Consider the following 12,548-nt stretch of genomic DNA (forward strand, 5'->3'; position numbering starts at 1 on the left):
GGTTTTAATGTGATACATGCCTGAAATTCTGAACGGTAATATTTCCATGAATCACAAAACATCTAAATATAGATGATGCCATTAGACACGCCAACATCCCAGAGGGCAGGCAGAGGCTCCAGCTGTTTCCATCTTATAGCAGAGTAAAACCAGCTGTCCACTTCACACAGGCAGATCTAATGCATTTTTCTAACTTTTTTTTTGTTATTTCCTGGTTAACATTTCCCTGCTACAACTTTGGTGCAATCGATACCTCTCTGAGGAGCCCAGGAACTTCCCAGCCACACACGGCTGGGCCTGGGGATGGGCAGAAGGGAAGACTTTGAAAGCTCTGTTTTTCCATCTGTTCCCAGAACTGGAATGAAATGACCGAGCTGGTCTCCTCCAACGGCAATTACTGCAATTACCGCAAGGCCTTTGCGGAATGCGATGGCTTCAAAATCCCCATCCTTGGAGTACACTTGAAAGACTTGATAGCAGTCCATGTCATTTTCCCAGACTGGACAGAGGAGAACAAAGTGAACATTGTGAAAATGCATCAGCTTTCTGTGACCCTGAGTGAACTGGTCTTCCTGCAGACTGCCTCCCACCACTTAGAACCCAACATGGATTTGATCAACCTGCTCACAGTGAGTTCCCGGGGTTCCAAGTTTAAGGTCTTAACTCTTCTGTGCCTCACATTGCAGGGAATATAGAAAGACAGGTGCAAGCTGTTCGCTAAGGGGGAAGATTGAACTTGGGGTCAATAGAAGGGAAGAAATCTCAAAGAATCAGGGCAGGGGAACCCCACACTCAAATCTGCATGACTCAAGAACTGTAATCTCAGGGGTAAGAAATTTCCTTTTGCTCTGAGGGGCCCAGGCTCCGTCTTGCTTCAGGGGGAAGGTCTTGGAGACATGTCCTCAGCCCCTCCCTCTCCTTCTCACCTAATTAATGGCCTCCTTCTTTATGCCCTAGATGTGTCTGCTTATCTTTATCTCCAGTGTGCAACTTTACCTGAAGCCTGGTATAGTGCAAGGACTTCTACAATCTCCTTACCTCCCATTGCCAACCTCTCCCAAACCACCAGGATGTTGTTCCCAGCCTGGCGTTGGAGGGTTTTGGGGGATCTGACCATCAGTTCAGCCTTCTTTCCCGTCAGCCTCTCCCATATCACACCTGCCTTTGAAGAATATGGATTTCTTGTACTTTCCGCCATGGGATGCTATCTTCTGCCTCCTGACCTTTGTACTTTCTGTTCCTCTTCTTGGAAAATCCGTTCTCCAGCCATCCATCACCTAGCTCAAGTCCAAAAGCCTCTATCTTTCTGAAGCACTCTCTATCCCCCTCCAAAGCAGTAAAGCTTTAGTCCCATGCGTTGCCCATGTGCTGCATTTATACTTTCCTTAACTGTAGGAAGCATTGCTGTGCATTAGAGTGTTGCTGTTTACTTGCCCTGCACAGATGTCCTCAGCAACTCTCACAGTGCCTGGCATATTTCGTTTCTCAGCAGATGAACTGAATGCCACATTCAGAATGATGTGGGTCAGACAGAGGAATTTCACCGACTTCTCATGTTTTTTTGGCACATCTGTGCACAATTTAGTTGGTCTCCACGTCCTAGTAGTTTGAGACACAGCAAATAGGTGGAAGAGTGCATTTCCCATCGGCTATGCTGTGTGGGAGAAGACGCCTAACCAAATTGCCTCACTCTTACTTAATCAAGTGTAGGCATAACTTCCTTGTTTGGGTTTAAACATTGTAGCATTCACAACTTGGTTCCTCAAAACTGAAAAATTGACTATTTTCATTTTATGACTATGGCAAATAAAAGTGATTAACCCTTCTTAACCTCTGAGAACAGAAAGCCCCTTGGCCTGCTGCATTGGTATAAGAGTGTAGTTCCTAGACCTCCTCGCGAACTGTTCCTAGAGCACATTAATTGTTTACCAAAGACTAGAACCCCTAAGAGTAGGCATTCCTGCCAGCTGCATCCTCACCTGTAAAGCAGAAGTGGGCAACATACAGAAACACAAATCTCTTGGGGTTGAATTTATGTGACCAGTTGTAAACACACAAATATTTGTTATTGGAAAAGAACTCAGAAATAACCGAAACACCTGCATTTATTGTTTGCACATGTAAATATGTTTCCATGACCAAGTGACCAGAGCTGCAGCCCTAACCAGGCTGCAAACCCCAGACACAGGAGATGTCTGTGTATACTCTCAATGTGTCACCAAACTTTCAAAGTGTCGGGATGCAGCCTGATGTTGAGAATAACTGTACCAAGCAAGTACCTGCACTTGAGTAATTTCTCATGCAGATATAAGGTTATGATGGAGTAGGGGAATTAATTTTGAGTTTTATGTACAGCAAGCAAAATGATGTCAAACCAGTATTTGGGGAAATATTGAAGAGATGTGAATGAAATTTTGAGGTTGCATGTGGCAAATCTGATGTCTAGAAATAATAGCTAAGAAATAATTCCTTTTGATGGGGTGAAATAAAAAAGACAAAGGATGCCAGCTCTTTCTTTTTCTTGCTCTTTCTCTCTCTTTCTCTGTCTTATAGATGTATCAAAGGAAAATGTAAAAGCCATTGAGCTGCATGTTTAAGAACTGCAATGTTGTACGGCAGGTGTAGTGGCAAGGATGTAAAATCCCTCTTTTAGCTCTGCTTCTGCGGTTACTTGGCTATGTCTCTTTGCTAATCAGCCTCAACTTTGGCTTTTTCATTAGGGTTTTGTGCTCATTTCTGAGTCTGATTCCAGCCCTTCTGTTCTGTGAGTCTAGATTTAGGGAATGGTGGTGCTCTGAGAATATGGAACCGGGTGTCCACCTGATTATGTGGTGCCAGCCCAGTTGCTCCTCAGCATAGCACGGTGCCTGCCCCTACGTGCACAGAGCATCAGGCTGGTACCCCTCTGCGGCCAAGATCCATCCTGTCTCCCCATAGCCAAGAGGGAAGATCAGTGCACAGAAATGTGTCTTCGCTCCTCCTGCCCCCCTGGGGAACCATGTACTGAGCTGTGCGAAGATAGGTGGAAAGAGTTAATCTCCTAAGTGTGAGGACCGAGAAGGTTAGAGCCCAGTGGCCATTTATGAAGCACGTGCGTGTTTGGATTGGAACCCTGGGATGGGCGTCAGGTGCCCAGATGTATGTGGGCGCGTCTGTACGTGCAGTATTTGAAGGGACAATTCATTTTCCCCAGGGACCCTTCAGTTTTGTATGAAGTGATTGTTTACTTCTAAACATGGTCCCAGGAAGGTGACTTGAAAGGTGATTGAGAGCCCTGAATGATAGACGGTGAGAACTTAAATTAGTCAGTGATTATTAAATGCCAGCTCTGTGCAGGAAGCTGTAGAATAATGCTTCAGAGTTTTGTAATAATCGATTACAGTATTCACAGCCCTGTCACATGCTGTACACCCAGTGATGTAGCCTGGACAAGGCAGCCAGTACAACACCCCCCCCACCCGCCTCGCCCTGTCCCTTCCTATTTTACAAATGAAAAACTGAGAGTCATAAAGGATGAAGGCGGGCAAAGGGCAAGCTTATGAATCCTAGGTCACAGATAATATTTTGGCTTTCGAATTTAAGCTTAAGGAGATGGTTCTCTGAGACCAAGTAAGAAAGAGAAGAAGGGCCAACATTTAAGGGCACTACATCAGATTTGCTAGAGCTTCCTTTTTTTTTCATCCGTGTTCCTTTTCAGTCCATGCTTAAGGCACACCCAAGCGTCTGAAAACAGCCATCCACACAAATACGATGTAGCACTGAATCAATGTAAATAAATGCAGAAGTGCACTTGTCTCTTGTTCCCCCTCCCCAGAGAAAACTCTCCAAGGGGTTTAGATTTTTATATCAATAGCATGGGGTTTTAGTTTCATTTATCATTATATAAAAGCTACTTATAGTGATATCACCAGACAACCAGTCATGTAGAGGCTGCAGAACTAGAGCTGTTCTCACAATCTCCAACTGCCCCCCCCCCCAATCCCACATACAGTTGGATTCCACATTGTGGGTTTTAAATCGGAAGTGTCCCTTCCCCGACTAATGCGAGAGTGAAACATTCAGATACCATCACTCTTTCCCCCTTTTGCGATCCCATAACTTTACTCCTAAACCTCAGCTGAAGTGCAGTGTGTACTCTTTGTGTTTGCCATTTCCCGTCTCCCCTGCCATATTGGGAGCTCTGGAGACAGATGTGGTGGCTTATTCACCCCTGGAGCCTCAGCTCCCAGCTCGGTGCCTTGATGAGGTAGACGGGTATTCGTTGGGTAGATGAAGGAATGAAAGGATGAATGAACCTACTGATGTAATAATTTTATAATTCCATGTTTGAGCCATATGCTATATTTTGTTGGCAGTTAATAAATTTGGAGATTGTAGGCAAATTTTGAACACCATACCCTGTTTTTTAAACATTTTCTCAAATGTATCTCAGATTTACATTAGACCCACAGTATCTTTTTTTTTTTTTGCATGGGCAAGCATCAGGAATCGAACCCGGGTCTCCTAGACCAACAGTATTTTAAAATCTAAATAGTATTCTTTATCAACTGCTCTGTGATCAGCCAATGTTTCATAACTATTAGGTAAATTCTGTTAATTAAAAATATATATACTGAGAAAATCCTAAGAAAAGCAAACAATTAAGGCATTATCATTTACTTGTTAATTTGTTAATAAATTTCCACAGTTTTAAAATCCCTCCACAGATCTGTTTTATCTTGTTAATAATGACCCATTCTACCTGACACTGCCCACCCCTTACATCCGAGTGGAAGGTCCCTAGATCCTCCTCTTCTCCAGCGGAGAACTGCTCTTCTTCTTAGCCAGCGCCCCCAGAAACTACTTGGAGGCCTCTCCTCCAGGACTCTCGGGAACTCAGGAAGTGATGGAGTGGGTGATGGCAGAACTTCCAGCTGGGTCTGCATCTGCCATCCTAAAGACCAGGCAGCCAGTGGCAGCCTCAGTGTCTCTGCTGTGGGGCAGACTTCTGGAGGACTTGACTCTGCAGGCTTGTGCCATCCATCGTTCTGGAAACTGAGTCTCTTCATTTTGTTTGTGCTATTGAGGCACAGATTTTTGATGTGGATGTTTTTGTGATACTGTGTCCTAGTATAAGGGAGTTGATTACCACTGATTTTCAGTCTGTCTGTGGGTTCACTTATTTGTTTTCTGTATATTTCTTACATTTTACATTTCTCTCTATTAAATCTTAGCTCTGGCACTTAATGGTTATATCATCTTAGGCAAATTATTTACTTTCACAGAGCTCACTGTTCTTATTTGGAAAATGGATTTTACAGGAATTTAGTGGATAGTTCCCACAACATAGTTTAGTGGCCAGTGCATGTTACTTTCCCTTCCCTTAAGTGTTTTGACTGTACTTCGCTACACCTTTTATTATACAATGTGTCCTTGGAAATTTATATGTCAAGATTACATAATTTATTTTCTAAAGATTAAGAAAATGCAAATTGGTAGATAAATTAAGACATTAGAATAAAAATGTAGTATTTCTTTTTTGCCCCTACTTCCTTACTGGGTGAGAAACAAAGCAATGAAAATGCCTAATAGAAGAGTCGGTTCTGCACAACCTCAGGGGGCAGTCTTTGCATTTTGCTCATAGAATATGAATGCACATGAATGTAGCTGTGCTATTCAGATTATCTAATGTTTTACATAATTACCTAATGTAATCCTCACAGTTCTGCAGAATAGGTGTTATTAATCCCACCTCAGCACTTCGGAATAGGGATTATTGTTCCCATTTAACACAGAAAGAAGCTAAAGGCTCAGAGAAATAGCAGTTCCCAAATCACATGGGGTCCAAACCCATCATGCTCAGGTTCTAAAGCCTACATTACACAGCTCTTTGGGGGTTTCCAAAGGTTTAACAAGTGATCATTTGAGCCCACTTAATTTATTCAAGAAAAAGGTATTAAAATATAACTCCCTCCCACAACTATGTCTCAAAAGGTCACGCTTTTTTCCCTACACAGGAAAAAGATATGTTGAGATCAGGTAAAGCATTACATAAATTCATCTGCAGCTCCTTTCTACCTCAGGGCCTTTGCACACACTGGGTTCCCTGCCTGGGAAGGCGCTTTCTCCCTCTGCATCTGTAACCCTTACTGATCCCCCTGAAAAAGTCTCAGGAAGGCCTTTTCTCTCCAAAGCACCCCCCGCCCAACTGCTGGGAGCTATATTGTACGTTCTTGTATTTTACACCGTCCCTTTCTTTTGTAGCGCTCGTGAAACTATAATGAAGCAGTTACTTGTGTAGTAATTCAGGATCTGACTCCTTACCGTCCCTCTTCTCTCCGCTTCAAAATCTAAGAAGGCAGGGACTCTGCCTGTGTTCTTATCACCTTATCCTTGGCCCCTTAAACCTTCCTTCTCATGAAGGAAGGAAGACCATACCACCCAACAGTTGGGATTTGGATTGTTCCCCCCTTTCAGGGAAAATCTGGAGAAGATGTTTTCCCTTGTGATCCTACTTCATGCAATCAGGAGCTCTAAAAGCTGATGTTTCTGTTTCATGGTGTATGAGATCGTCTGTTGATTCTTTTCAGAGTATTTTTAGATCCACCGTTACTTTTACCATTCTGACTACATGCAAATAACTGGAAAGCCCCTGTATTTTCACAGCATCATTAAAAAAAAAAAAAAAGGAAGAAAAAGCAGACCAGTTACAGAAATGGTGAGTGGAGGTAGTTGAATAACCAAGTATGTTTTATTTACGGTTCTCCAGTCAAGGCAACGCAGGTTCTTGTGTGCAGACCAATTCCACAGCCATCTCTGCTGGTGCAATCAGCTGGTAAATGCAACAACCTGAAACAGAATCAGAACAGTTGTCAGGAACAACCAACTCCAAAGATGAAACCAAGCAAATTTTCTTGTAATCCCATTGACAAGATGCTGAGATCTCAAAAATGAGCTGTTTGAAGTACAACCGGTCCCTCTTTGGGCAGAGTTGCCAGTGCTCAGAAGAGATCTGAGAAAGGAAGGAGGATCCTGGCTAGGAAAGCACAGTGGTGGCTGGAGTCAGGCTGAAGGCAGCTTCTCACCCAGAGAGAAGCACTGTGGGCCTTTGGCTGCTGCGCTGATGGAAGCCAAACCCTGCAGGTCCCATCTGTGGGATCCTCTAAACAGAGCCAGCTGGACACACATTAGGCTTATTTAGTCTTCTCAGCGGTCATGGGAGGAAACCGTTATTTATGAGACCCCTTTTACAGATTAGGAGACTGAGGCTCGGGAAGGTCAGTGACTTGCCCAGGTCCACACCACCGATAACTAGAGAAGAGACATTTGGAGGAGATCAAAACAGTTCAATCACAGGGCCATCCCTTTGGCATATGAAAATATCCACTCCTACACATTAGTGTACGGCATGTTTTGGGTTTCTGCTCAGATGTTCCAACACCATTGTCACAGTTCCTGCACCAGTAGTCACTGCACACTCAGTACTTGAGGCTGAGTCAGGAGGAAAGGATCACTCTTGTCCAAGTCTGGATGAGCTCTTGATTGCAGGGAACTCAAAAGGGAGAAGTCACTTGGTTTTCGCTCTTTATTTGTGTAACATTCACAGTGCCAGGCAGCCAGCCTGGGAGTGGGGCTATTGAAGTGGAAAGGACAGGTGCCCTACCTGCTGTCACGAAGCCTGGAACCCAGCGGGACCTGCTGTTGCATAGTTTGTAATATGGTGTGCGCAACCCGCCACAGGTGGGTTTCGGTTGACCCACGTGGAATTATCAAAAAAAAAAAAAAAAAGCTTTATTAGCTGTCCATGTTGGAAAATTGATATATTTCATATAAAATTCTGGATTTCTGGCTTCTTATGGAAAGTGAAAATATATGGTGACTCGAGATCCATTGCCGGGCTGGTGGCAATGTAGCTGGTGCAGCCGTCTCCCGCTGTTGCAGACTGCACCTTTCCCTTTTGCTTTCCGGATACAGGGATCCGAGATCAGCTGTCCCTTGTCACCAAACATTTTTTTATCATAGAGCTAAGAGGAAAGAGGAATGTTTGTGTACCAGCATCTGCGTTGACATATCCCTTTCTTGCACCCTGCATCTCTCTTTTATCTGGGGGCCTGGCTCCTAAAGGCATCTGACTTTGTGAGCTGTGGACCCCTCCTCTCCTGTAGAAGGGGTGACCGCAATTCAGGGGAGAGTAAACACAGAGCCTGTTCTCTGTGAGCCGGGTTTGGGGATCTGAAACGATGCCATGGGCAATTTTATGGTAAAGTCTGTTTTATTATGTTTAGAAAAACTTTAGGTGATAAACTTTAGGTCAACAATGTATGACCCCATATAGGAAATTCTTCATTTAAATAAATGTTGTATTCAGTAGCTAGAGAAGTATCTAGAGTGGTCCTTGGCTCGTGCTGGATAGATTTTGTCAAATGAATGTGATTTCAACATGAAATTTTCTGATGACAGCTTTTCTTTTTAAATGGGAAGGAACGAAAAAATAAATCCTTGAAAGCACATTTGCCTCAGAGCTTTCTCTTGCTTCCTCCTTCCGGCTCCTTCATCTCACCCCACACCCATTCGTATTAGGCTTTTATCTTTAGACCAGATATGTTAGAGGAATTTTTAATGATAGGTAGTTAAGAAAAGGGCATAGTACTTGGTTGTCATCATTGCTGATGAAGTGGTATGATTGATCGGGTGTCTTAACGTGGAAGGGGCCCGGGTACGATTTGTCCCGGTTTATTTTAAGCTTCGTGACTTCTGTCTTAGGTGAGTGGGAAACATGTGCCTTAAAGCTTTACAGTCTTATCCAGGCTCTCCAGTCTCGGCCTAAGTTGTCGTCGTTGCCTCCAAGGACCTTCCTCTCCCTCTTTATTTGTCTGAGTCTCCTAGTCAGGGTCTAGTTCAGAGTCCCTCTGCAAATCCGACCTGATCATTTCAGCATCCAGAAGCTTCTACCTATAATAATTTAGTAATAATAACAGCTATAATAATGATAGCATCTGCAATACCAGATAATGTTTGTGGAGATTTTATTATGCACCGGGTCCTGTGCAAAGTATACTTTACCTGCATCATTTCAGCACATCCTGATAAAACTCCAAATAGGAACTTCTGTGATTATTCCCATTTTACACATGCAGAAACTGAGGCTGTAACTTCCTTAAGGTCACAGAGATCACTAGTGGCAGGCCTCCATTTAACTCCAAAACCTCCGTCTTCTATGCTGTGTCCGTGAATGGGGCAATTTATTAAGCATTAGCATGTACTGCCTTTTATTGATTGTCATTCTTTTGTGTTCTGGTCTGATATTTTCAAATATATTGTCAGGCCCTTGAGGGCAGGAAATCATTTTATACCATTGTGTGTAACCAGACCTGGCAGAGTGCCCTCAAATAGCAGGAACCTAGTGAATTGTTCCTTTATTTCCCCAGTTCTTTAATAAGGCCTCAAAGACAGCATTTATTACCTTGCATTACCTGTTTTCATGCTTCTGTCCCTACCTCCAGCCTGGAAACATGGAGTATCCGTATTCTCTAGCCCAGCACTTATTTGGCCTTGGGATGCTGCTCAGTAAATATTGTGGAGGAACTGAGTTGAAGGTCCTTGGTGATGCTGATGATCACCCCAGGATTAACTTTTTCATTTTTTTATTTCCTTTTTTTTCTTCTCCATGCCATCATTTTCGTTTTCTGCCTTTACTACCATCATTTGCCAGGGCTGCTGTGACAACTAGCACACAGTGGGTTGGCTTAAATAATATTGGCTCACAGTTTTGCAGGTGAAAAATCCAAAATCGGGGTATCATCAGGCCATGCTTTCTCCTGAAGTCTTAGCACTGTGGTGGTGGTGGAGCAAACCCTGGGGCTCCTTGGTCTGTACATGCATCCTGCCTCCACCACAAGGCACGTGTGCTCGCTCTCTCTCTCTCTGGCTTCTAACCGTGTCCAGATTTCTTCTGCATCTAAGGACTTAGTCACATGGCATTAAGTCCCACCTAGATTTCGTTTGGCCTCTTCCAAATAAGCTCTTCAGAGGTCCTCTTTGCAAATGAGTTCACACCTATAGGACTGTGGGCTTGGGCTTGAATATTTCTTTGTGGGGGGCATGATTCCATTGGTTATAACTAACATTATTAGATACTGGAATTAAGCATTCAATTGGAAAAATATTTAGCAGTATAAATAAATAAATGTGATCCAACGTAATTATTTATCTCTGCTAACTTTGTTGTAGCTCTCACTGGACCTCTATCACACAGAAGATGATATTTACAAACTGTCACTGGTGCTGGAGCCCAGGAATTCTAAATTGGTGGGTACCATTTTCTCTCTGTGGATCAGTAGTGAACACTCGTTTTTTTTTTGTTTTGTTTTTTGTATATTCATCACATGATTATTTCTTAGAACGTTTGCATCAATTCAGAAAAAGAAATAAAAAGAAAACAGGAAAAAATGCATACATACCATATCTCTTATCCCTCCCTTTCATTGAGCACTAGAATTTCTTTTTTCTTTCTTTTTTAAAAATTTTATTGACAAATCTTCACATACAGTAAATACATGGTATACAATCAGTGGCTCGCAATATCATGACATAGTTGTATATTCTTCACCATAATGATTTTTTTATGAAACGTAACCACATGCAAACACAAACATTCTCAGTATATGATCATTCCATTCTTGTTATATAATCAGTAACTCACAAAATCATCACGTAGTTGCATATCATCATCATGATCATTTCTCAGAACATTTGCATCATTCAGGAAAAAGAAATGAAAAGAAAAATACTCATACATACCATAACACTTACCCCTCCCTTTCATTGATCACAAGCACTTCAATCTACTAAATTTATTTTAACATTTTTTCCCCTATTATTTATTTATTTTTAATCCATATGTTTTACTCATCTGTCGATAAGGCAGATAGATAAAAGTAGCATCAGACACAAGGTTTTCACAATCACACAGTCACATTGCGAAAACTATATCTTACAATCATCTTCAGAAAACGTGGCTACTGGAACTCAGCTTTGCATTTTATGGCAGTTCCTTCCAGACTCTCCCTTACACCTTAATTAAAAAGGTGATATCTATTTAATGTATAAGAATAACCGCCAGGATAACCTTTCAGTTCTGTTTGAAATCTCTCAGCCATTGACACTTTATTTTGTCTCATTTTGCTCTTCCCCGTTTTGGGCGAGAAAGTTTTCTGAATCTCTTGATGCTGAGTCTCAGCTCATTCTAGGATTTCTGTCACACATTGCCAGGAAGGTTTGCACCCCTGGGAGTCATGTCCCACGTAGACAGGGGCAGTGAGTTTGCTTGTCATATTGACTGAGAGAGAGGCCACATCTGAGCAGCAAAAGAGGTTCTCTTGGAGGTGAGTCTTAGGCCTAGTTTTAAGTAGGTTTAGCCTATCCTTTGCGGGGTTCAGTTTCATATGAACAAACCCCAAGTTTGGGGGTTCAGCCTATTGCTTTGGTTGTCCCCACTGCTTGTGAACACTGTTTTTGTCATTTATTGGAATTGACCATTACAGTGGTGCTTTATGTCCTAGAATGAAGAATTTTAATCGGTATTATTGCCATTTTACTAATTGAACAGTATAGTCCTAGCAGTTGGAGGGTTATTTCTTCAAATCAAAGGCTGAGAAGAACATCATTCACAACTACTCCTTTTTAGTACTTGTCTTCTGTTTGTTATAATCCCTTTGGAAACTTGCCAGTATATAGGATTAGAAAGAAAAAAAAAACAAAAACAAACCAAATAACTGTCATCTTAGTTTTAAAGATCATTTAGATGGCTCCAGGATTTATTTTAAAAAGTGTTCAAAATAAAATCAGATTTTTTTCTTCTATTTTAAGTACCCTTAGATGATTATAATTCACAAATTTCTCTACTGCTAATGGGCTTGGCTCAGAATGTGAGTATCACACTGGGTTGTTCGTGTCTCAATTGATGGCTGAGTCTTCGTAAAGAATCATTATGTAGTAAGATTGAAGACATTGGATCACTGAAGGTGCACTGCTCGTAGTTTCACTGAGTAGACTGTATTTTAAATATATTTTGGGCTAATAAAAAAATACCTGGATAAATTTGAATTTTACAACAAGGATAGGGTTTGCATGTTGAAGAAAAATACTGCTTTTTACAATCGTGTTTTGAGATCAGTTTCTGTATAAAGTCCCCATGTGTTAACTCCTTACCAACTGAACTCTGAACCGTGGACGGAACGAGAGAGTGGCTTGGAAAGCGCTTCTCCAGAACTGGTCGGGGCTGCATTTGCATCTGAGTCGATGGACCTTGTAGCTTCATTCTCTAGAGAGTGGGTATGATGGCTCCATGGGCACGTCGCCCCTCCTGCCAGGTCCCCAGCTACCTCCTCCTGGCAGCCTGCAGGACAGAGTCTATGAAAAGAGGTGCAGCTCAGGTTGAGGAGGCAAGGGGGCCCAGACTTTTCCAAGTTAGCTCGACTAAGAACTAGAAAGAAAGGTAAAGTTTTTGGGTAAAAAACAACTTTTAAAGCTCGTCCCAAATTTCATAGCTTTGGTAGCAGTGATGCCAT

The 12,548-nt window shown here is 42.3% G+C and overlaps 1 protein-coding gene across 2 annotated transcripts in view; it reads left to right on the forward strand.

Moving 5' to 3' along the window:
- Positions 1 to 12,548, forward strand: part of RASGRP3 (RAS guanyl releasing protein 3) — a 114,685-nt gene that overhangs the window by 72,845 nt on the left and 29,292 nt on the right. For both annotated transcript variants that reach the window (XM_077135050.1, XM_077135051.1), the window contains exons 9-10: positions 354 to 629; positions 10,210 to 10,287. In XM_077135050.1, coding sequence (XP_076991165.1) covers positions 354 to 629; positions 10,210 to 10,287 — 354 coding nt within the window. The remainder of the gene's footprint in view (positions 1 to 353; positions 630 to 10,209; positions 10,288 to 12,548) is intronic.

Source organism: Tamandua tetradactyla, chromosome 17 (genome assembly GCF_023851605.1).
Source record: "Tamandua tetradactyla isolate mTamTet1 chromosome 17, mTamTet1.pri, whole genome shotgun sequence".
Taxonomy (NCBI): domain Eukaryota; kingdom Metazoa; phylum Chordata; class Mammalia; order Pilosa; family Myrmecophagidae; genus Tamandua; species Tamandua tetradactyla.